Source organism: Scyliorhinus torazame, chromosome 8 (assembly GCF_047496885.1).
Source record: "Scyliorhinus torazame isolate Kashiwa2021f chromosome 8, sScyTor2.1, whole genome shotgun sequence".
NCBI classification, from domain to species: Eukaryota; Metazoa; Chordata; class Chondrichthyes; order Carcharhiniformes; family Scyliorhinidae; genus Scyliorhinus; species Scyliorhinus torazame.
In genome coordinates this window covers 67,582,442-67,607,967 of record NC_092714.1, presented here as the reverse complement: position 1 = coordinate 67,607,967, position 25,526 = coordinate 67,582,442, and the positions used below count along the sequence as shown (strand labels likewise).

Below are 25,526 nucleotides of genomic sequence, written 5' to 3'. Positions count from 1 at the left end.
AGCTGCTATATTTTATCTGAAGCCTGAAGGACGGCAGTGGTGTTTTTCCCACCTGGTGAAATCTGTCATGAGTAGAGACACAGGCTAGACAAGACATGTGCTGTGAATTGTCTTTCACGTGGACTGTTGTGCCTGGATGTAAATCTCTCGGGTGTAAGTTCAAGTGAAACACTGGTGTCATAGAGACATTAGAGAAGGAGGTCAATCAATCCTTCAAGCACATTATAGCTCTGGAAAACAACAGTTAGACATGGTCATGTCAGACCTTTATATTTGTATGAATAATTATTGAAAGCTTTGTTTGTAACTATTCTTTTCATCCAAAAGGGACAGAGGCATTCATTGTTTCCACTGATCAGCTCACTGATGCAGAGGTTGGCAAACAGGTCGTTCTCAGGTGTGTGTTTGACACCAATGGTGACAGTAATCCTACAGTGGTCTGGGAGAAGGTAGGTGTAGAGCAAACTGTGCACACATACAGGAAAAATTTGAATGATCTACAGGAACAACACAAAAACTACACCAAGAGAACTGGACTTCATGCAATCTCGGCCAACAAAGGAGACGCATCTCTTACACTGAAGAATGTTAATATCTGGGATGAAGGAACGTACAGGTGCAGTGTCAATAATGGCTATGGTTTTGGCACAGCATCAGTGGATCTGGCTGTTTGGGGTATGTCAGCTTTGCTGTTCTCTGTCTGAAATCAGAATCACTCTGTTGTGTTTCATTGCTTTAATTATTACATTTGTCTCCAATGATGCCACAGGAAAAGACAGGTTTCATTTCATTCAGTTATCAAGAAACTTTGTTACAGAATGACAGTAATAGTTTCTAACATAGATTTCTAGGCAAAACAATAATGAAAATATACCAGATTCTCCTGATCTCTCAGGTAGGGTCAGTGCTCATTGAAGTTTTTCGATGAATGAGAGGTGATCGTATTGAAACATATACGATTCTGAAGGGGCTTGACAAGGTAGATGCTATGAGGATATTTCCCCTGAAGGGGGAATCTAGAACTATGGGCCACAGTTTAAAAATAAGAGGTCTCCCATTTGAGATGGAGATGAGGAGGAATTTATTCTGAGTGCCATTAGTCTTGTGAATTTTCATCGACAAGAGAACAATGGAGGTTGAGTCATTGAATGTAATCAAGGATGATTTTTGATCAAGGGAGTCAAGAATTATGGGAGACATGCAGGAAAATGGAGTTAAGGGCACAGTCAGATCAACCATGATCTTATAAATGGTGGCGCAGTCGCAATGGGCCACATAGACAATTCTTGCTCCTATTTTTCTTGTCTTATCATCCTGTTTCATCAATATCAGTGATTATGTCATTTTTCTAGGGTATCCACCGATGCTGCAGTGGGAGATCAGGAGACCTTGGTCAAAATGTTGCCACATTGTGATTGGATGATGCAATTATCAAACTTTATCCTTCTTTGTCCTTCAGACATGGGTTCGAACAAAATTACAAATCTGGGGTGTCATTCTCCGACCCCCCGCTGGGTCAGAGAATGGCCGTTGGCCGCCGTGAATCCCGCCCCCGCCGAAGTCTCCGGTACCGGAGATTGGGCGGGGGCGGGAATCGGGCCGCGCCGGTTGGCAGGCCCCCCCGCTCAATTCTCCGGCCCGGATGGGCCGAAGTCCCGCCAAGAAATTGCCTGTCCCGCCGGCGTAAATTAAAGTAGGTATTTACCGGCAGGACAAGGCGACGTGGGCGGGCTCCGGGGTCCTGGGGGGGGGAGCGGGGCAATCTGACCCCGGGGGGTGCCCCCACAGTGGCCTGGCCCGCGATCGGGGCCCACCGATCCGCGGGCGGGCCTGTGCCATGGGGGCACTCTTTCCCTTCCGCCTCCGCCACGGCCTCCACCATGGCGGAGGCGGAAGTGACTCTCCCCACTGCGCATGGGCGGGAAACTGTCAGCGGCCGCTGACGCTCCCGCGCATGCGCCGCCCCGAATGTCATTTCCACGCCAGCTGGCGGGGCAACAAACGCCATTTCCGCCAGCTGGCGGGGCGGAAATCCCTCCGGCGTCGGCCTAGCCCCTCAATGTTGGGGCTCGGCCCCCAAAGATGCGGAGCATTCCGCACCTTTGGGGCGGCGCGATGCCCGTCTCATTGGCGCCGTTTTGGGAGAATTTCTGGGACATCGCGCCGTTGGGGGAGAATTTCGCCCTTGAAATCCCAATTAATTTGTATCCATGATTCTATTTCCAGCAGTATTGTAAATAAAGGCTAATAATTTTCATTAATAAGCAAGAGGGCTGATAACATATAAAAGATCATTATAGGCAGGCAATAGGTCAAAAACTATTGATGCAACGAGATTACTTGGCTAGCTCAGGCACCCATAGAGGAAAATGAGAAAGTGGAAGAGATGGGCAAATTAAAAAGCCAGCAGGTCAGACCTGAAGTGAAAACAAAAGTGCCGTCAAAATATTATGGGTGTTGATTTATAATTTCCACCCAGCGGATGTTCGAATTTTTTGAATAAAATGAATCTAAAAACATTACTGGGCCTTTTCTGGAGTGGCCTTCAGCAATCCCTTGAAGGTCAGTTAGTTAGACAATTCACTGTCTGGTACTGAATGTGTACAGGATCTATTTATGAAAATTGTAAACAGAGTCCTACTAACGCTGCAAGGACCTGATCTCCAGATTGTAAAATGGCCACCTCCTGTGTAGGTAGCCATGCTGTGTTCCTATTTGTGGGTTAGCTTGTAAACTAAATCAGGTGGGTCTTGGATGTTCAATATGAGGTCGAAGTCCAATACCCCACATTCTAAATTTTCAACTAGGTTGACCTTCTTTTGGAGGAAAACCAATAAGTGGAAGTTGAAAATCAATTTGTCGAACTCCACTTTATTGAGCTAGAGAATAGAAAGCAGAGTATATATAGTTCAGTTGTTGAGCACTTGTCATTTTAAACTGATACCAGTCTGCTGGTATTAATTGGTGAAGATCATCCTATTTCTCTGCCGAACTGTATTGGATCATCTCGTACTTCATGGAGAGGAAGGTGGAGTGGTGAGGATCACCAATCTGTCAAGGCACTTATCCAACTTTCAGTCCATTTTCTTTTCCACACTGTGGCCTGGGGGCTGATAAGTGCTCAAGTTCTGATACAGTTCATCTTAGGGTCTTAAAAGAAGTGGGAAGTGAGTTACAATAATAGAATCTGCAGTGCAGAAGGAGGCCATTTGGCCCATCGAGTCTGCACCGGCCCTTGGAAAGAACACCCTACTTAAGCCCACACCTCCACTGTATCCCCGTAACCCATTATCCCCACCTAACCTTTTTGGACACGAAGGGCAATGTAGCATGGCCAATCCACCTATCCTGCACATCTTTGGACTGTGGGAAGAAAACGGAGCACCCAGAGGAAACCTTTTTAAAAAAATATATATATTTATTAAAGTTTTTAACACAGTTTTTCTCCCTGACAAACAATAAACCCCCCCCCCCCCACCGGGTAACAAAAAAAAAAGAAACGAGAAATCGCGCGGAGCAAGATATATACCTGGCAAAATAGTATATTTACATAGCTTTGTACACTGGCTCTCTCCCGTACGTGCCAGTTTCCCCGACTCTTCATGTTACCTCTTGCTCAGCCACCCCCCCAGGCAGCTGAATATTGCTAGCCCCCAGCTTGGCTTGACCCGGACTTTCACCACCTGAGATATTGCTCCCGCCACTCCTCTCCAGAACCCCTCCAGTGCCGGGCATGACCAAAACATATGGACATGGTTCACCGGGCTCCCTGAGCACCTTCCACATCTGTCCTCTACCCCAAAGAACCTGCTCAACCTCGCCCCCGTCAAGTGAGCTCTGTGGATCACCTTAAATTGTATCAGGCTGAGCCTGGCACACGAGGAGGAGGAATTAACCCTACCCAGGGCATCAGCCCACAGACCTTCCTCGATCTCCTCCCCCAGCTCCTCCTCCCATTTACCCTCCAACTCTTCTACCAGCACTTCCCCCTCTTTCATCTCCTGGTGTATTGCCGACACCTTGCCCTCCCCGACCCATGCACCCGAGATCACCCTGTCTTGAATTTCTTGTGCCGGGAGCAACGGGAATTCCCTCACCTGTCTCGTCACAAAAGCCCTCACCTGCATATATCTAAAGGCATTTCCCGGGGGTAACTCGAACTTCTCCTCCAGTGCCCCTAAGCTCGCAAACTTCCCGTCAATGAACAGGTCCCCCATTCTTCTAATCCCCGCCCGATGCCAGCTCTGGAACCCCCCGTCCATCTTCCCCGGAACAAATCGGTGGTTACCTATGATCGGGGACCATACCGATGCTCCCATTGCGCCGTCTCCAATGGCCCCAGATCCTTAAAGTTGCCGCCACCACCGGGCTCGTGGTATACTTTGTCGGCGAGAGCGGCAGTGGTGGCGTCACCAACGCCCCCAGGCTCGTTCCTTTGCAGGACACCATCTCCATCCTCTTCCATGCCGCCCCCTCTCCCTCCATAACCCACTTGCGGATCGTCGCCACATTTGCTGCCCAGTAGTAGCTCCCTAGGTTTGGCAGCGCCAGCCCTCCTCGGTCCCTACTGCGTTCCAGGAACCCTCTCCTTACTCTCGGGGTCTTATTCGCCCACACAAACCCCATAATACTCCTACCTACTCTCTTAAAAAAGGCCTTGGTGATCACGATGGGGAGGCACTGAAACACAAACAGAAACCTTGGAAGGACCACCATTTTGACCGATTGCACTCTACCCACCAGCGAGAGCGGTAACATGTCCCATCTTTTGAAGCCCCCCTCCATTTGGTCCATCAATCTCGTCAGGTTCAGTTTATGTAGGGCCCCCCAACTCCTGGCTATCTGGATCCCCAGGTACCAAAAGCCCCCCTCCGCCCTCCTCAGCGGTAGGTCCCCTATCCCTCTTTCCTGGTCCCTTGCCTGTAATACGAAGAGCTCACTCTTCCCTATACTGAGCTTATAGCCCAAAAACTCCCCAAACTCCCTCAGAGTCTGCATGACCTCCACCATCCCCTTCATTGGGTCCGCCACGTACAGCAACAGGTCATCCGCATATAGCGACACCCGATGCACTTCTCCCTCTCGGACCATCCCCCTCCATTTATTAGACTCCCTCAATGACATGGCCAATGGTTCGATCGCCAATGCGAACAGCAGGGGGGACAGGGGGCACCCCTGCCTCGTCCCTCGGTACAGTCGAAAGTACTCCGACCTCCGCCGGTTCGTCACTACACTCGCCACCGGGGCTGGGGCTCTGTAAAGGAGCTTAACCCAACTAATAAACCCTCCCACGAACCCAAACCTACGCAGCGCCTCCCAGAGGCCTTCTCCACGTCCATAGCTGCCACTATCTCCGCCTCTCCCTCCTCCGATGGCACCATCATCACGTTTAAAAGCCGCCGCACGTTTGTGTTTAATTGCCTGCCCTTTACAAATCCCGTCTGGTCTTCATGGATCACCCCCGGGACACAGTCCTTGATCCTCGTGGCCAGCACTTTTGCCAGCAACTTTGCATCCACATTGAGGAGCGAGATCGACCTGTACGATCCACATTGCAGTGGGTCCTTGTCCCGCTTTAAGATCAACAAAATTGTCGCTTCCGACATTGTCGGGGGCAGGGTCCCCTCCTCTCTTGCCTCGTTAAAGGTCCTCACTAGTAACGGGGCCAACAGGTCTACATACTTCCTGTAGAACTCCACCGGGAACCCGTCCGGTCCCGGGGCCTTCCCCGCCTGCATACTCCCAAACCCTTGCTCAGCTCCTCCAACCTAATTGGTGCCCCGAAGCCAGCCACCTCCTGCTGTTCCACCTTCGGGAATCTCAGTTGGTCTAGGAATCGTCTCATCCCCTCTTCCCCCGCTGGGGGCTGGGATCTGTACAGCTCTTCATAGAAGGCCTTAAATACCTAGTTTATTTTCATCGCACTCCGAAGCGTGGCTCCCCTTCCATCCTTGACTCCCCCTATTTCCCTCGCTGCCATCCTCTTACGGAGCTGGTGTGCCAGCATCCGACTAGCCTTTTCCCCATGCTCGTAGATCGCCCGCTGCGCTTTCCTCCACTGTGCCTCCGCCTTCCCTGTGGTCAACAGGCCAAACTCCATCTGGAGCCGTCGTCTTTCCCCAAGTAATCTTTCCTCCGGGGCCTCTGCGTATCTCCTGTCCACTCGCAAAATCTCCCCCACTAACCGCTCCCTTTCCATGCCCTCTGTCTTCTCCCTATGAGCCCAAATGGAGATTAGTTCTCCCCTGATCACTGCCTTCAACGCCTCCCATACCACCCCCACTCGCACCTCCCCGTTGTCATTGGCCTCCAAGTACCTTTCGATACACCCCCTCACCTTCCCACACACCACCTCGTCCGCCAGCAGTCCCACATCCAGCCGCCACAGCGGGCGTTGGTCCCTCTCCTCTCCCAGCGCCAGTTCCACCCAGTGCGGGGCATGGCCCGAAACGGCTATGGCCGAATACTCCGTCCCCTCCACCCTCGGGATGAGCGCCCTGCCCAGAACAAAAAAATCTATCCGGGAGTAGGCTTTGTGTACATGGGAGAAGAAAGAAAATTCCTTGGCCTGCGGCCTTGCAAACCGCCATGGGTCCACTCCCCCCATCTGATCCATAAACCCCCTGAGCACCTTGGCCGCCGCCGGCCTCTTTCCAGTCCTTGATTTGGAGAGGTCCAGTGCTGGATCCAACACTGGATCCGACATGAAGTCCCCTCCCATTATCAGGCCTCCTATCTCCAGGTCCGGAATGCGCCCCAACGCGCTTCATGAATCCTGTATCATACCAGTTCGGGGCGTATACGTTTACCAACACCACCCGCGTCCCTTGCAACCTACCACTCACCATCACATATCGCCCTCCATTGTCCACTACAATAGTCTTGGCCTCAAATAACACCCGTTTTCCCACCAATATTGCCACCCCTCTATTCTTCGCGTCCAGTCCCGAGTGGAATATCTGTCCTACCCATCCCTTTCTTAACCTGACCTGGTCCGCCACCTTCAGGTGTGTCTCTTGGAGCATGACCACGTCTCCCTTCAGTCCCTTTAAGTGCGCGAACACTCGAGCCCTCATCACCGGCCCATTCAGGCCCCTCACGTTCCACGTTATCAGCAGGATTGGAGGGGCACTCACCCCCCCCCCCCCCCCCCTCTGCCGACTAGCCATCTCCTTTTCTGGGCCAGTCCTGTGTCCACGCCTCCCTCACCCTCCAGTCCCCCAGACGGGGGACCCCCGCCCCGACCACCTCTTCTATGTCCCATTCCCTTTCGGCCAGTGCAGCAGCAACCCTCCCCCACCCCCACCCCCTCCCCCTTTCCCTCCCCCCGCTAGATCCCTGTCTAGCTTTTTTGCTCCCCCCCATGTCACTCCCGTAAGTCAGCTGACACCTGCTGACCCCGGCTACCCCCACTATCGCATTGACCTCCCCGTGTGGGAGTTCCCCCTCCCACCTTTCTTCCCGCGCGTGGGAAAAACAAGACACCCCACGCTTTCGAAAGCCCGCTCCGCCCCCTCTGGCACAGCTCCTGTCGTGGCCTTGTCTCTCTCCCCCAGCCCATGTAACATTTCCTGCACGTGATTGTGATTGACCCCCTATATACAACAACCCTCACACACCAAACCTCAAATACCCCCCCACCCTCACAAACCCTCAGTTCGAGTCCAACTTTTCGGTTTGTATAAATGTCCACGCCTCTTCAGACGTTTCAAAGTAGTAGTGTTGGCCCTTGTATGTGACCCACAGTCGCGCTGGCTTCAGCATTCCGAATTTCACTTCTTTCCGGTGCAACACCGCTTTGGCCCGGTTGAAACCCGCTCTCCGCTTTGCAACCTCCGTGCTCCAGTCCGGGTATATTTGGATCTTTGCATTGTCCCACTTACTGCTCCGCTCCTTCTTGGCCCATTTCAGGACCCACTCTCTGTCCGTGAACCGGTGGAACCTCACCACCATCACCCTTGGCGGCTCATTTGCCCGGGGCCTCCTCGCCAGCACCCGGTGTGCCCCGTCCAACTCCAGCGGCCTCGAAGGGGCCTCCTTGCCCATCATCGCCCCGGCATCGGCCCCCTCCACTCCTTCAGGGAGACCCAGGATCCGCAGATTCTTTCTCCTCGACCTGTTCTCCAGGTCTTCGAGTCTTCCCGCCCACCTCCTGTGTAGCGCCTCGTTCTGCTCCACTCTCGCCACCAGGCCCGAGATCCCGTCCTCGTTCTGACCAACTCTTTTTTTGTACCTCCTGGATCTGAACCTCGTGGGCCTTCTGGGTGATCCCTAGTCCTTCGATTGCCGAAAGCATAGGCGCCAGCATTTCCTTACGCATCTCCTCGCGCTGCTCCTCGAAGCAGTGCTTGATAAACTCCTGCAGCTCCACTTTGTCTCTGGCCGCTGCCATTTTGTCTTTTTTCCCCGATTTTTCCCGTTGCTCCAATGCCACTTTTGTTACGGGAATTGAACCTGCGCTGTTGGCCTCTCTCTGCATCATGAACCAACTGTCCAGACAATTGAGCTAAACCAGCTCTCAGATGACTGGATGAAGGGGTGGTTGCCAAATGTGCTGATGACACAATTACAGGCAGGGAAGTAAGGTGTGAAGGGGACATAAGAAAACTATTAAAGATATAGATAGGTTAAGTGAGTGGGAAAAGATCTAGAAAATTGAGTATAATGTGGCAAAATATGAAATTATCCATTTGACTGGAAGAATAAAAGAGAAAGACAACATCTAATTGTGTGAGAGACGGCAGAGTTTTGAGATGCAGAGAGATCTGGATGTCTTAGTGCATGAATCACAAAACTTAGTATGCAGTTACATCAAGTAATTAGGAAAGGGAATAGAATATTATCAATTATTGCGATGGGAACTGAAGACAAAAGTAGTGAGGAATACTGCATACAGTATAGGTCATCTTTCCAACGTGAGTGCCCAAGCAGCTTTTACACCTGCAGGATTCCCCATTGTCATTTACTGCCACCCACCAATATTGTAATGGGACTCCTGCCATGAAATGTCGGGAACCCCATTACCATACGTTTCAATATCATTAGCGATCTTCCCTGCTGTATTATTCTGCCACATAAGGAATTCTCCCCCTGCCAACAAAATGTTGGCGGCGTTTTTACAGCAGGTCTGGACAAATAGGGACCTGGCGAATGGTCCCTGCTGGAGGCGCACAGGTAAGTATGACCCCCAGGGAGAGAGAGTCTGCTGGCGGCTTCTATTGGGAAGGATCGGGGTGGGGCAGGTTTCCTGCGGAAGGTGGGGGGTTGGATCGCGGTGGGGGGGGGGTTTGTGTGTCGGTGGGTGAGGGATCCCATTGAGGGCGGTGCCTGGAGAAGGGAGGCCCTGAGTCTGTGGGGGGAGTCTGTGGGGTAAATGTGTTTCTTTTTATTGTTTTCAAAAGGTCCCCTGATCTCTCAGGGATTGTGTTCCTGGCAATGAGTCCATCCCGCCAGCGTGACATTGTGGGACCTGCCTCCAGGATGTTTTTGACAATGTCTCAGTATAGACTAGATAGGGAGAGTGGAAAATCAGAGATGGTGGACATGTTGTTGCTGATGATATAGAAAGAATGAAGGATGAGGTCTAGCATCAAGAATTCATGGTGCTAGGCAGCAGATTAAAAAACAGGACTTCAAAGGTTGTACTCTTTGGATTACTCCTGATACCACGTACTAGCGAGTACAGAGAGGGCAGATGAATGTGTGGCTCATGAGTTGGTGCTGGAGGGAGGGTTTTCAATTCCTGGATCACTGTGACCGTTACTGTACAAACGGGATGGAGTGCATCTGAATCCGAATGGGACCAACATCCTTGAGGTTGGGTTTGCAAGTGCTGTTGGGTGGAGTTTAAATTGGTCCTGCAGTGGAAAGGGACACCGAGTGTTCGTACAATAGGGACACCACATACTGTAGTAAAGAAACATAGAGGGAGTTCAACCATGTTGAGTTCCAAGAGAGTAAAGTGAAGCTGGATTGCTTCTACTTTAATGCTGGGAGCATTGGAAGTAAGACGGATGAGTTATGGGCATAGATACATAGTTACATAGAAGATAGGAGCAGGAGGAGGCCTTTTGGCCCTTCGAGCCTGCTCCGCCATTCGTCACAATCATGGCTGATCATCCAACTCAATAGCCTAATCCTGCTTTCTCCCTATAGCCTTTGATCCCATTCTCCCCAAGTGCTATATCTAGCCGCCTCTTTAATATATTCAATGTTTTAGCATCAACTATTTCCTGTGGTAATGAATTCCACAGGCTCACCACTCTTTGGGTGAAGAAATGTCTCCTCATCTCTGGTTTACCCTGAATCCTCAGACTGTGACCCCTGGTTCTGAATACACCCATCATTGGGAACATCTTCCCTGCATCTACCCTGTCTAGTCCTGTTAGAATTTTATAAGTCTCTATGAGATCCCCCTCATTCTTCTGAACTCCAGTGAGAACAATCCTAACTCGGTCAATCTCTCCTCATTTGACAGTCCTTGGAATCAGTCAGGTAAACCTTCGCTGCACTCCCTCGAGAGCGAGAACATCCTTCCTCAGAAAGGGAGACCAAAACTGCACACAATATTTTAGGTGTGGCCTCACCAAGGCTCTGTATAATTGCAGCAACACATCCCTGCTTCTGTACTTGAACATGGAATAACATGTGGAATTGTAATATTGTTGCCATCACTGAGGTGGTTGAGGGAGGTCAGAACTGGCAACTCAACATTCCGGGGTATAGGATCTTCATATGAAATGGGTGTCATGGATTTGCCTGGTAACAGCAGTAACACAAATTTAACAAGACGATTAGGATACAATCGGCCCAGTAATAGGTAGAAATCTGCCTAATGACCAGGGTAGCTGGTATTCAAAAGGCCGGATGAAATGTGTCTTTCCCGGTAACGAGATTAGCAGGCATTTAGATAGAATCAGGTGTGAATCACATATTAGTAGAAACAGCTAACCTAGATGATTGGGGGATCAATGTAAGATACACATGCTAATTTCCAGAGTTAAGGAATTTGATAGAGGCTGACAGCCAAATTCACAGAATGCAGGATCAAAGTAGAGAAATGGTATAATTGCCAGCACTCTCAGAATCAGGGAGGTCAGTTTACATCTAGTCGCCTGGTGGGCAGTTTTGCAACGAACAGCCGAGAGGGCCAGTTTTATATCGAACATCCTCTTAAGTCTTAGAGCCAAGGCAGTGCAGAAGACCTTTGTAACGGCAGTTTACATAGCTTCGCTGGATCAGGACACGACATTTCCCAGACTTGATTATCCTCTCTGTATTGTGTGATAACTATAAGTTGGTTTTGACTCGTAGATCTATTTAATTTGGATGTTGTTTGGGGAAATGGGAAGTCTTAAGGAATTCAAGAATCGTAGATATATTTTGGAAGAAGGGGTACATTTTACATAAACTCTGTGTTTAATAATTCAAAAACGTAATTGTCTTAGCGTAGCATAGTCCTGTTCATGTCTATATATATTTTCTTTAATTTAATAAATAGTATTTAATAATTGTTACATGATGGCTGGGCTGCTTATTCTCACTGAGGCTTCACTTCACTCCCCACACCATTCCAAAAGCAAAACGAACTGGTGTCCCAAGTTGGGATACCCTCGCAGATAATATCAGCATGGTTCGTGACACAGGGGAAGGTGTAAAAGAGGAGATAGTGTTGCATTATTAATTAACAAGCCAATTACTCCAGTAAGAAGGGATGATATCTTGGAAGGGTTTTCAAATGAGCCTTTGTGGGTAGAGCTGAGGAATAACAAATGGGTAGTCCCATTCTTGGGAGTGTACTATCGATTCGTAAACAGTCAGCGGGCAATAGAGGAGCAGATATGTAGACAATTCACAGAGGTGTGTAAAAGTAATAATAGGATAATAAAAAGGAGATTTCAACTTCCCTAACTTTAATTGGGATGGGGCGGCATGCTGGCACAGTTGTCAGCACTGTTGGTTCACAGTCGCCAGGGTCCTAGGTTCGATTCCCGGCTTGGGTCACTGTCTGTGCGGAGTCTGCACGTTCTCCCTGTGACTGCGTGGGTTTCTTCCGGGTGCTCCGGTTTCCCCTCTCAAGTCCCGAAAGACATGCTTATTAGGTGAATTGGACATTCTGAATTCTGAATATGGCGACTAGGGACTTTTCACAGTAACTTCATTGCAGTGTTAATGTAAGCCTACTTGTGACAATAAAGATTATTATTATTTATAGTCATAGTGTAAAGGGTTTAAAGGCGGATTTCTTGAAATGTATTCGGGAGAGCTTTTTATGTCAACGCGTATAAGGGATGACGAAGTACTGGATTTACTTCTGGTGAATGGAGAGGTGGCAGAGGGGGAACATTTCAGTAATAGTGACCACAGTAAGTTTATTACTGAAAAGGAGACAGATGGGCTGTAAAAATACTTTGGATTGGGGGAATGGAGATGTTACTAAAATAAGGCAGAATCTTCCCAAAATAGGCAGGGAACAGTTTCTTGTGGGAAGATCTACAGCCGAGTAGTGGGGGGTGTGGGGGGGGGGGGCGCGTTCAAAAAGGAAATGGGGAGATTACCGCCCAACATATTCCCTTTTGGGTGAAATGTGGGAACAACAAGCCTGAGAACCCTGGATATTGTGGAATATTCAGGACTGGATCCGAATGAAAAGAGAGGTTTTTAGCAGGTACAAAGGAAGCAAATTAATGGAGGTATTAGTAGAGTACAGAATGTGCAAGGGGGGAGCTTAAGAAAGCAATGATGAGAACAAAGAGGAGGCATGAATAAGCACTGCTGGGTAGGATTAGGGAGAATCCCAAGATATTCTATAAGTATATTAAGGGGAAGAGTTTAACCAGGGAAAGAGTAGGGTCCATTCGGGACCAAGGGGCAATCTGTGCGTGGAACCAGAGGACATTGGTAGGGTGTTAAATGAGTACTTCACATCTGTCTTCACTTGGGAGAAGGGGAATGTAGGTACAGAATTCGGGGAGCGGGTCTGTGAGGTTCTTGATCAGTTTGATGTAGCGAGTGAGGACGTTTTGGCGGGCTTAAAAGTAAACAAATCCCTAGGTGCGAATTAGTTATATCCAAGGCTGCTATGGGGGACGAGGGAGGAAATTGCAGGTGCTCTGACCCAAATTCTTAGTTCCTCTCTGGCCATAGGGGAGGTACCAGATGATTGATAGGCAGCTAATGTGGTTCTACTTTTTAAGAAGGGTGGTAGAGATAAACCAGGCGATTACAGACCAGTGAGTTTCATATCAGTGGTAGGGAAACTAGAGAAAATTCTGAAGGAGAAATTGTATCTCCACTTGGAGAGGCAAGGTGTGACCAGGAATAGACAGTGTGCCTTTGATAGAGGGAGGCCATACCTAACAAATTTGATTCAATTTTTTGAGGAGATGATTGGCTGTGTAGATGAGGGTAGTGCAGTTGATGTAGTTTATATGGATTTCAGCATAGCCTTTGACAAGGTTCCACATCGCAGACCGATAAAGAAGATGAAAGTACATGGGATCCAGGGTAACTTGGCAAGTTGGATCTAAAACCTGCCTCTTGGGAAGAGACACAGGGTGGTGGTAGAAGAAGCTGTTTGTGACTGGAGCCTGGTGTTCAGTGGCGCTCCACATGGATCAATGCGAGGACCCTTATTGTTCATGATACATTTAAACCATATACATAGAAACATACATAGAAAATCGAAACAGGAGGAAATCATTTGACCCTTCAGGCCTGCTCCACCATTCATTATGATTATGGCTGACATTCAAGTTCAATACCCTGATCCCGCCTTCCTCCCATATATCTTAATCCCTTTAATCCCAAGAGTTATATCTGATTCCTTCTTGAAATTACACAACATTTTGGCCTCAACTACGTTCTGTGTAGTGAATTCCACAGATTCACCACTCTCTGGGTGAAGAAATTTCTCCTCACAGTGCTAAAATGTTTACCCCTTATCCTCAAACTATGACCCCTAGTCCTGGACTCCTGCACTATCGAGAGCATTCTTTCTGAATCTACCATGGTTAATCAAGTTTTTATGGGATCCTGTCTCACTCTTCTCAACTCCAATTTATATAATCCTAACCGACTTAGTCTCTCCTCATATGACAGTCCCACCAATCCAACAATCAGCCTGGTAAACCTTCGCTGCATTCCCCCCTTGGCAAGAACATCCTCCCTCAGGTAGACACCAGAACTGCACACAATACTCCAGGTGTGGCCTCACCAATGCCCTATACAATTGCAGTCAAACATCTTTACTCCTATACTCAAATCCTTTCGCTATGAAGGCCAACATACCATTTGCTGCCTTTATTGCCTGTTGTGCGTGCACGCTTTCAGCGACTGATGCACGAGGTCAACAAGGTCTCGCTGTGTATCCAACTCTCTCAATTTACACCATTGAAATAATAATCTGCCTTCCTATTTGTGCTTGTCCAAATCCTGCTGAAGCATCTCTGCATCCTCCTCACAGCTCACCCTCCCACCCAACTTTGGCTCATTTGCAGATTTGGAGATAATACATTTAGTTTCCTTGTCCAAATCATTCATATATAATGTAAACAGTTGGGGTCCTAGCACAGACCCCAACGGTACCCCACTAGTCACTGCTTGCCAATCGAAAATGACTAATTTATTCCAACTTTTTGCTTCCTGTCAGCTAACCAGCTTTCTATCCATCTCAGGACACTACCACATCCCATGTGCTTTAACTTTAGGTAGTATTCTGCTATGTGAGACCTTATTGAAATCCTTCTGAAAGTCTAAATAAACCACATCCACTGGTTCTCCCTGGTCAACTCTACTGGTTACATTTATGAATCATGTCATATATTTTTAAAGCATGGAGGTTATATTGGAGCTTTGGTTAGGTGCGGCTGGAGTACTGTGTTCAGTTCTGTTCGACTCTTTATAGGAAGGATGTGATTGTGGAGGATGCAGAGGAGCTAACCAGCATGTTGCCTGGGATGGGCTATTTGAGCTTTGAAGAGAGGCTGGTTAGGCTCTGCTTGTTTTCTTCAGAGCAGAAAAGGCTGAGAGGGGACCTGATTGAGGTGCATAAGAGGTGTATGGACAGGGTGGACAGGACGCAGCTGTTCCCCTGAGTTGAAGGGTCAATAACGAATGTCAATAATTTTAATGTGAGGGCAGGAGGTTTAGAAAGGATTTGAGAAAAAAAGATTTTCACCCAGAGGGTGGTGGGAGCCTGGAGTGCACAGCCTTCGAGGGTAGTAGAACGGGAAAACTCACAACCTTTTAAAAGTACTTGAGTCAGCACTTAAATATAACATTCAAGGCCAGGGTCAAGTGCTGGAAAATGGGATTAGTGTAGATTTAGTGTAGTTTTGTCGGTGCAGACTCGATGGGCCGGTGGGTCGCTTCTGTACTGTATGACTCTGACTCGATAAGTTGCAGTCCATTCCCATTAAAATTTTTACAAATGGCTTAACATTGGGGATAGGAAACAGCATTATAAAGTTTAAAGATGGCTTGAAATTTGTCAGTAGATAGTTCAGCTATCAGGATGATATAGAAAGGTTGGTAAAATAGGCAGAAACATGGCAGATAAAGTTCACTGTGGTAAAGTGGGGCAAGTTGTGGGGGACCAATGTAGAAAAACCACATGCAATAAATGACATGAATTTGAAAAATGCAGATGAGCATAAAAACAAGTCATTAAAGGTAGCACAGTAAGTCGATAAGGTGGTTACAAAAAGCATATAGTTGCTTGGGTTTTAAATAGAGGAATATGATATAAAAGGAGGCAGATGATGTTGGAAAATTATCAATTGCTGATTAGGTCTCACTGGAATATTGTGGTCAATTCTTGGCCTTGTAAAGACCTTACAAGGGATAGAGAGTACAGTGGAGGTTTATCAGATATTACCAGGGATGAGGGATTTTAATGATAAGGAGAGATTGGAAAAGTTAGCACTATTCTCTTTGGAACAGGGAAGATAAAGAGCTGACTTAATCGAGGTTTTCATAGGGTAGTCAGAAAAACTGGCTCCTTCAGAGAGGGTGTCAATAACGTAGAACATTCAGTGCAGAAGGAGGTCATTCAGCCCATCGAGTCTGCACCGACCCACTTAAGCCCTCACTTCCACCCTCTCCCCATAACCCAATAACCCCTCCTAACCGTTTTTGGACACTTAAGGGCAATTTAGCATGTCCAATCCACCTAACCTGCACGTCTTTGGACTGTGGGAGGAAAGCGGAGCACCCGGAGGAAACCCACGCAGACACGAGGAGAACGTGCAGACTCCGCACAGACAGTGACCCACTGGCGAATTGAACCTGGGACCCTGGCACTGTGAAGCCACAGTGCTAGCCACTTGTGCTACCGTGCTGCCCACAAACCTGAAATTATAGATTTAAAATCATTGGCAATGTATGTGAAGGTGAGCTGATGATTTTCTTTTCACTCGGTTGCTGCGATCTGGAATGCTGGTGGTTGTTGATTCCATAAGTAATGTTCAAAGGGAGTTGGACAGGTTGTTGAGGATGGTGAACCTACAGGATTATATGGGACTGAGCATGATGATTCTTCCAAACATCCAGCACAAGGGTAATTAGCTGAGTGGCCCCATTCTGTTCTGTAATTTTCTATGATACTTTATTTAACCCTGGGCCCCTAAGAATCCCATCATAAAACATTCAAATTCCTTATAGCTCCATATTTTTTTAGCAATTGGTCTTTTGTATTTATTGCCACAGAATACGGAATCTCTTAAATACATGTTCCTAGCCGTTGTGAAAATTGTAAAGTTCTGTAAAGGGTCACAGGAACGTTCTTATCGATGTGCTTCTTTATTTAATGGGATGTTGAAGGTCAATAACCATAATTCATATTTTTTTTTCTTAGCAATAAATGCTGAAGGTATGCGTATCTTATGGAAAGTGGATGGAAGTGGCCATGAGTTTCTATCTTGCCAATCTTCAGGCTGGTACCCAAAACCCAAAGTTAGCTGGAAAGATAAATATGGTAATGATTTGAATGCTGTTTCTGAACAAAATATTACCCCAGATAACAATGGATTTTTCCATGTTGAGCATGACCTGAAACAACAGCATGACTCGAGCAATGAGTACATCTGCTCCGTGAAGCATGAGTGGATGACAGCACCTCAGCGTATTCGAGCAGTATTTACAGGTGAGTTTATTTGTGAGATTTCTGCTCATGTTAAAGATAGGGTGGCACAGTGAAAAATAAGTATATCTGTTGGGTGGAGAAGAAACACACCAATAATGTGTTTAAGGACAAAAAAAATCTGTTTCTTTTGTTATTTAAAGACACAGGAAATACGTGCCACAAAATTGTGCTGCATGAAAATCTATTGAACACTTAACACAATTATTGAAATGCCTTTGTCTGATACTTTGATAGAGGTGAAAACCTGACGAGGAGCATTCATGAAATGTGTATTTGCAGACCGAAAATTAAAAGAAACATCGATACTTTTAGAGATAAATTGGGTAAAATTGTTACCACATATTAGGAATTAATTGCTATGTTAGAATTCTTGGCATCAAAAATTGGATTACACTTGTGTTAAAATATCAATAAAAATAAAGAATAATGTTATTAATTTAAATGCATTCATCAAATGTAATAGTATGGGAACGATGCATTGAGTGATTTCACCTACATTCTAATTTTGTAAAGCTATTAGTCGCTAAATGTGAAGAATCTTTTCTTTGAATGTGACCTTTCTTAATCTGCCAGTTTCCTTGGGTTGAAAGCCTGAGTGAGAAACATACACAACATCCAATATAGATTCATATTTGTTTCAGTGAAGAACACACAGAATTCATACAGTGCAGAAGGAGGCTATTCAGCCCGTCGAGTCTCCACAGACTCTCTGAAAGAGCATCCAACTTAGGCCCACAGCCCCACCCTATCCCTGTAGCCCCATAACCCACCTAATCTGCACATCTGTAGACACTAAGGGGCAATTTAACAGGGCAAATCCACCTAACCTGCACATTGTTAGACTGTGAGAGGAAACTGGAGCACCATCCCCATCCTCATCCCACTCAGATCCCCTAACCCACCCACCCAAGTCCAAACACAACGGGCTGGCTTCTCCGTCCCTTCACGACAGTGGGATTCTCCGAACCCACTGCAATGAATGAGTGATTTAGCTGAGTGCCAAATTCTCCGTCATCGCTAGTGGCGGTAGTAAGGTAGTATCGCAGTGGAGAATCCCGGCCAACGTCCCAAACCATCCACTCTCCAACAATTTCAACCTAACTCCACCAGGCCATACATAGGCAAAAAACACACATGGTTGGAATGAATGATGATCCCACCCCCCAAAACATCCCAACTGCACCCCCCGCAGCCACGGAATCTGGACACTTTAAACCAGATTCCCTAAAAACACACTGCAACAGATATATACACCCAAACAAAGGTCCTTAAAGACACACTGCAACAGATATATACACCCAAACCCAGGTCCCTAAAAACACACTGCAACAGATATATACACCCAAACCCAGGTTCCTAAAAACACACGGCAACAGATATATACACCCAAACCCAGGTCCCTAAAAACACACTGCAACAGATATATACACCCAAACCCAGGTTCCTAAAAACACACTGCATCAGATATATACACCCAAACCCAGGTCCCTAAAAACACACTGCAACAGATATATACACCCAAACCCAGGTTCCTAAAAACACACTGCAACAGATATATACACCCAAACCCAGGTCACTAGAAACGCACTGCAACAGGTATATACACCCAAACCCAGGCCACTAGAAACGCACTGCAACAGATATATACAGCTAAACCCAGGTCCCTAAAAACAAACTGCAACAGATATATACACTCAAACCCAGGTCCCTAAAAACACACTGCAACAGATATATACCCCCAAGCCCAGGTCCCTAAAAACACACTGCAACAGTTATATACAGCCAAACCCAGGTCCCTAAAAACGCACTGCAACTGATATATACGCCCAAACCCAGATTCCCTAAAAACACACTGCAACAGATATATACACCCAGACCCAGGTCCCTAAAAACACACTGCAACAGATATATACACCCAAACCCAGGTCCCTAAAAACACACTGCAACAGATATATACCCCCAAACGCAGGTCCCTAAAAACACACTGCCACAGATATATACACCCAAACCCAGGTCCCTAAAAACACACTGCAACAGATATATACACCCAAACCCAGGTCCCTAAAAACACACTGCCACAGATATATACACCCAAACCCAGGTCCCTAAAAACACACTGCATCAGATATATACACCCAAACCCAGGTCCCTAAAAACACACTGCATCAGATATATACACCCAAACCCAGGTCCCTAAAAACACACTGCAACAGATATATACACCCAAACCCAGGTCCCTAAAAACACACTGCAACAGATATATACCCCCAAACCCAGGTCCCTAAAAACACACTGCCACAGATATATACACCCAAACCCAGGTCCCTAAAAACACACTGCATCAGATATATACACCCAAACCCAGGTCCCTAAAAACACACGGCAACAGATATATACCCCCAAACCCAGGTCACTAGAAACGCACACTGCAACAGATATATACACCCAAACCCAGGTCCCTAAAAACACACTGCAACAGATATATACACCCAAACCCAGGTCCCTAAAAACACACTGCAACAGATATATACACCCAAACCCAGGTTCCTAAAAACACACTGCAACAGATATATACACCCAAACCCAGGTCCCTAAAAACACACTGCAACAGATATAAAATCCAATATATATACCAACCTCTCATATTTAGCACAACATTTAGAACCTTGTGGGTAAATCAAAGTGTTTTCACTTTTAAAAATCTAGGGCGGGATTCTCCGACCCCCCGCCGGCTCGGAGAATCGCCGGGGGGCGGCGTGCATCCTGCCCCCGCCGGCTGCCGAATTCTCCAGCGCCGGAGAATTGACGGTGGCGGGAATTGCGCCGCGCCGGTCGGCGCCCGCTGGCAGCGCCCCCCCACCCCCGGCGATTCTCCAGCCCGCGATGGGCCGAAGTCCGGCCCGTTCTATGCAGGTCCCGCCAGCGTAAATTGGAATAGGTCGCTTACCGGCGGGACCTGGCGGCGCGGGCGGGCTCGGGGGTCCTCGGCGGGTGCGCGGGGTGATCTGGCCCCGGGGGGTGCCCCCACGGTGGCCTGGCCCGCGATCGGGGCCCACCGATCCGCGGGCGGGCCTGTGCCGTGGGAGCACTCTATTCCTCCGCGCCGGCTGTGTAAGCCTCCACGATGGCCGGCGCGAAGGTGAACCCCCCCCTCCCCCCCGCTCCTGCGTGGGGATGACGTCAGCAGCCGCTGACACTCCCGCGCATGCATGGACCTGCGCCGGCCGGCGGAGTCCCATCGGCCCCGGCTGGCGTGGCGCCAAAGACCTTCCACGCCGGCCGGCGGGGCGCAAACCACTCTGGCGCCGGCCTAGACCCTGAAGGTGCGGAGTGGTTGACGCCACTCCGTCCCGCCGGGACCCCCCGCCCTGCCGGGTACGGGAGAATCCCGCCCCTAATCTTCCATAAATATTACCATCTGTTCTGCTGAAGTAACTAACTTTTGGACTTTTATATTTGCCATAAGAAGCTTTGAAGGAGCACAGACCTTTTTCTGCTATCAACACATTCTTACCTTTATGTCACCATCGGCATCTTCTTTAGTCTTTAACACTACCATTAACCCACCCTTTGCCTTCTGTCCATGACATCTTTGTCAATCTATCCTGAACTCCCGTCTATCCCTGACATTTTGTTTTGCTCCACACTCTCCATCCCCTCTCCAAGTACATAATCCTTCACATTAAAAAGACTGAGGATGAGGGGTGACTTGATAAAGGTCTTCAAGATTATGAGGGGCATGGATAGAGTGGATTGGCAGGCACTCTTTCTCAGGGTGGATAGTCACCAGGAGGCATAGGTTTAAGATCCGTGGGCTTTAGAGGAGATGTGTGAGGCAGGTTTTTTACGCAGAGGGTGGTGAGTGCCTGGAACGCGTTGCCAGGGGAGGTTGTGGAAGCAGATACATTAACGGTGTTCAAAAGGCATCATGACAAATACATGAATAGGATGGGTATAGAGGGAATGGCACAAGGAAGTGCTGAGGGTTTTGGCTAAGGCCGGCATCATGACCAGTACAGGCTTGGAGGGCTGAAGGGTCTGTTCCTGTACTGTATCTCCAGCATCTGCAGTTTTTTTTTCTTTTATTTAAAGATTGTTATTGGCGGGCAGCACGGTAGTGCAGTGGTTAGCACTGCTGTCTCACAGTGTCGAGGACCCGGGTTCGATCCCTGCCCCGGGTCACTGTTCGTGTGGAGTTTGCACATTCTCCCCATGTCTGTCTCACCAAAGATATGCAGGATAGGTCAATTGGCCGCGTTAAATTGCCCTTAATTGGAAAAAAATTGGGTACTCTATATTTATAAAAAATGATTGTAATTGGCTGTCAAGGACTGTTAGTCATGTTTTAATATTCCTGTGAATAAAATCACATTTTGATGAAGCGTATTGTTCCAGTTAAAACTTCAGTGAAGGAAAAATGGACACTTGTTATTTGAACTGAAGATGAAATAGTCTATTGTTACATAGACAGCAGTGTTTTCAGTATTTGAAACCATTTTACGATATCTTTGAAATTGTAAACCTCTCATGTGATGGGACTGGTTTTACACATCTCGACCTCAGCACCAGCTGAAGAAATAATGCCACATCTTTCCATTTCCTTTATTTTCAGATGGGTTAAAAATGATTCGTCTGGATGATGGAAATCCTTCTCTGGATTTATAAGCCAAAAGCTGTTTTACCATTGAAGCCCTGAAATAACTTCGCTGGATAATTCTTCAATGCTCACTATGGATTGCAAAGTTTTTCCAGACAATAACCTGCACATGTTGTATCCATTAAAAAATTGTAATGTTTCTTGTGATAGATCACTGAATAATTAAGGAATACATTTGTCTTTGGAGAAACTTCACTGGGTGACTGGGGGAGAAATTCAATCTTGTTCGTCTATTTTGCACCTGAATTAGCATTGGAAAATCAGTAATTGGGGACGGGGAAGCTTATTCAATCCATTGATGTATGGATGTCAGGCTGCTTAAATGTGTAATTGGGGACTAGCTCCACATTCAGGTACAAATTCTCAGCGTTTGCACCGTTCAGTTTTCCAGGTCCTGCAGTTTTTAGAGCCCACTAACAGTAATGGCAATATCACCATCTCATCAGGAGACTAACTTTATTAAAAGTCATGAGATTTGGTAATAGTGTTATTATTCAGTTGCTGGTTTTCCAAACTTAAGCCAATATAGATTGCCAGCTGGATTATGAACCTCATTAGTCGCTTTTCACTATCACAGTGAAAAGCAACTAGTGAGGTTCATTATCCAGCTGTGTTTTTCCCAGTAACTATGGACAGAATCATCTGCTCCAACAGGAGGTAAGGAAGGAGGTAGGAGGGCCTCAAAATTTGGTAGGTTGGCATTGGACTGATATCCAACGCATTCCTGCCTTCTCCAGAAATTCATTCTGGTTGGAAAGACCTATGGTTGACCTTCCCGCCTCACTTCCACTTGAGTCCCTTATGTGGCCAATTAATCACCTCTTGAGGACCTTTTCATCCCTCTGCAAACTATGGGCAGCATGGTAGTACAAGTGGTTAGCACTGTGGCTTCACAGCACCAGGGTCCCAGGTTCGATTCCCCGCTGGTCACTGGCTGTGTGAAGTCTGCACGTTTTCCTCGTTCTGCGTGGATTTCCTCCGGGTGCTCCGGTTTCCTCCCACAGTCCAAAGACGTGCAGGTTAGGTGGATTGGCCATGCTAAATTGCCCTTTGTGTCCAAAAAGGATAGGAGGGGTTATTGGGTTACGGGGGTAGGGTGGAAGTGAGGGCTTAAGTGGGCAACTCGATGGACCAAATGGCCTCCTTCTGCACTGTATGTTCTATGTTCCCTGGTCCAGGGCCCACATGCATGACTTGTTAATCTGTGTGGGCTGGATGTCGTCTGGGAGTGGGGGTCAGGGGGGAGGGTTTTTTGATCTGCACTGAACTTTACATGATTGAGGTCATAGACCTGAGCCAAGGATTGTCTGCTAACTGCCACCTGTTGCCAACTCTCATGACCTCGCCTCTCCCAGGGTATATAGATATTTACATGTCAAGAAATGATTCACAAAAAACGTCCTAAAATCCTACCTAATACCAGCTGTGCATCCAGTTTCTAAATCAGAGGGCTATGTTTACCGGCCTAGTGTATCTCGGGTTTGTGGAGAGGGTGAAGGCAGATTTCTGGAGGCTATTCCATTTTGATTGGCAGTTCTGTCAGCGAACAAAGTTCTAAAGTTGGCCAATACTCACTCCTGTTAATTTAAATAAATAGGATGGCTTTTTCTCCGTAATGTTTTTGCACTTTGTCTCTAAGAAGAATATTTACAGATTTCCTGAAGTCTCAGTAGACCCGGACAAGTCTCTGGACCCCAGATTGCGAACTACTGCCCAAGCACATCTCAATCATTTGGTTGGAGGACCTCTTTTGATATAGATTAGTAATCACTGACCCACATCTAAATTACAATACTAGTTATGAATTAAAATTTACTGATAGGGGACTTCTGAAATATTTAGTGGAAAAACATTTAAAACCTTCACCATTTTAAGCAGAAAAAGAAATTTGGCATTTAAGCTGAAGTGACCATAGTGCCACTGACACACTAAAAAGATGGCCTGTGATGTGAAATATTCAAGTAATGAAGCCCAGCCATTCATATAAATTAACAGATATGAAAATCAGCAGAGTGGTTATGAAAACAGGGCATCTGGGTTCAGGAGGACTTCATTCATGAATATTTTACATAGCCCTAGAATATCGGCTCCCACAAGGCATTAGGCAGCCCTCGAGATAAGTACAAAGATAATGGAGGCTGATGTGTGAACCAGCAGTTGGACTAAGTGATTACCCCAAGAAACCTGTGACTTTTCCAGAGACAAAGGAATGAGTATAGTTGACTTTCGAAGCAACGTTAGAACTCTCTGTTTCAATAATGTGCCTTGGGAAATATTTGAGCTTTGCTTTTGATGAGTGGCATTTGTATAGATTTATAAACTATCAGTTTGATTTATATTGATATTAATATGTGTGGTGGGTATACTGTTATAGTTTGTGGTTGACCGATGATCCCATACAACTCACAAGTTTGTGATAGTGATTATTAGTGTCTCAACCTGTGATAACAGAGAACTAGACCAGGATATTCTGGCCCTATTGCAAAATGTTCCTCCACAGCAGTTGTTGTGGACCATTCAACTGATTTCAGCAGAACTGGAATATCCTGTTGGAAGGAGAGGCTGGAAAATCTCACCAACTAGAAACTGATATGAAATAATTCTTCCAGATTTGGCCATTGATAATACTACACCTCTCCCTCCTGCACAATTGGGATCCTAAGGCATCAGTAGAAAGATTAAATGTATAATCTTCCACATTTTCCAGTAATGCCCAACTATATAGTTAGTCAAAGTCAATTCATTGAACCCAGTGAACATGAACTCAAAGCAGACTCTGTTACAGTGTGTGGACATTCCGGTTCTTCTAAAGTTCTTGTGTGGGATTCTCCATCCCGCCAGCCATGTTTTCCGGCACATCGCACCCCCGCCGGCAGCGGGATTCACTGTTCCCGCAGACGGCCAATGGGGTTTCCCAATGTGGCCATCCCATGTCGCCGGGAATGCTGTCGAAGCGGAGGATCCCAATGACGGAGAATCCCGCAGCTTGTTCTTACTAAAGCAGCATGGTGTTGTCAATTCTGGGAAGGATTTATTTTTTGTACTTTTTATGCTGAATAAAATGCAAGAGTGACAACAGACTATTAGCATGGAAAATGCCGAGGCACAGTTTGCATAAATTACTCCGAAAGCAGAGTTTTGTGTGTCAGAAAATCCTGTGGAATTCCCTGATCTCTATTGGACATTCCCTGCTTGACGCTCTATTCACATAAAACTCTGCACTTTAATATCTTACACTTATCAGAGTATTTGGAGATCTTCTGCTGTAATTGTGCTACCTTTATTTGTGCACAATCTTTTTAACTTGCTTGAAATTAAATTTTAAATGCCTAAGAAAGTTATGAAATGAATAGTTTTCTTTTACTAAATCTTCTTTCGTACCTGATTATTTGTTTTCTTCTCCCTCCCCAATTTGTGTTATTTTCTAATCTCTCTGTAGTCTCCCGGACACATTCTATTTCCCAGTACTTCCATTTAGGATAAACTCGGCTTTAGGCACAGTTGAAGTTCAAATTTAATTGTCTTGGAAATCAGAAGCTGGACATTGCAGACACTAGCTTTTATCTTGATGCTTGATTAGATACATGTTTCGGAGAGCGTTACAAATAGAAGGGGGATTAATTTAAACAGCCCTGTTTTCTTCTCTTGCTACCCATCCGAAGCAGAAAATAGTGGGGTATTTTACAAAACCTTTCAGTTTTGAGTGATCCAATCGTCTATTAATAA

General features: G+C 46.8%; 1 protein-coding gene across 1 annotated transcript in view; it reads left to right on the top strand.

The window, feature by feature from the left end:
* Positions 1-25,137, top strand: part of vtcn1 (V-set domain containing T cell activation inhibitor 1) — a 62,077-nt gene extending 36,940 nt beyond the window's left edge. Inside the window, exons 3-5 of the mRNA XM_072513776.1 lie at positions 328-675; positions 16,856-17,143; positions 21,756-25,137. Coding sequence (XP_072369877.1) covers positions 328-675; positions 16,856-17,143; positions 21,756-21,808 — 689 coding nt within the window. The 3' untranslated portion in view covers positions 21,809-25,137. The remainder of the gene's footprint in view (positions 1-327; positions 676-16,855; positions 17,144-21,755) is intronic.
* Positions 25,138-25,526: the final 389 nt, after the last annotated feature.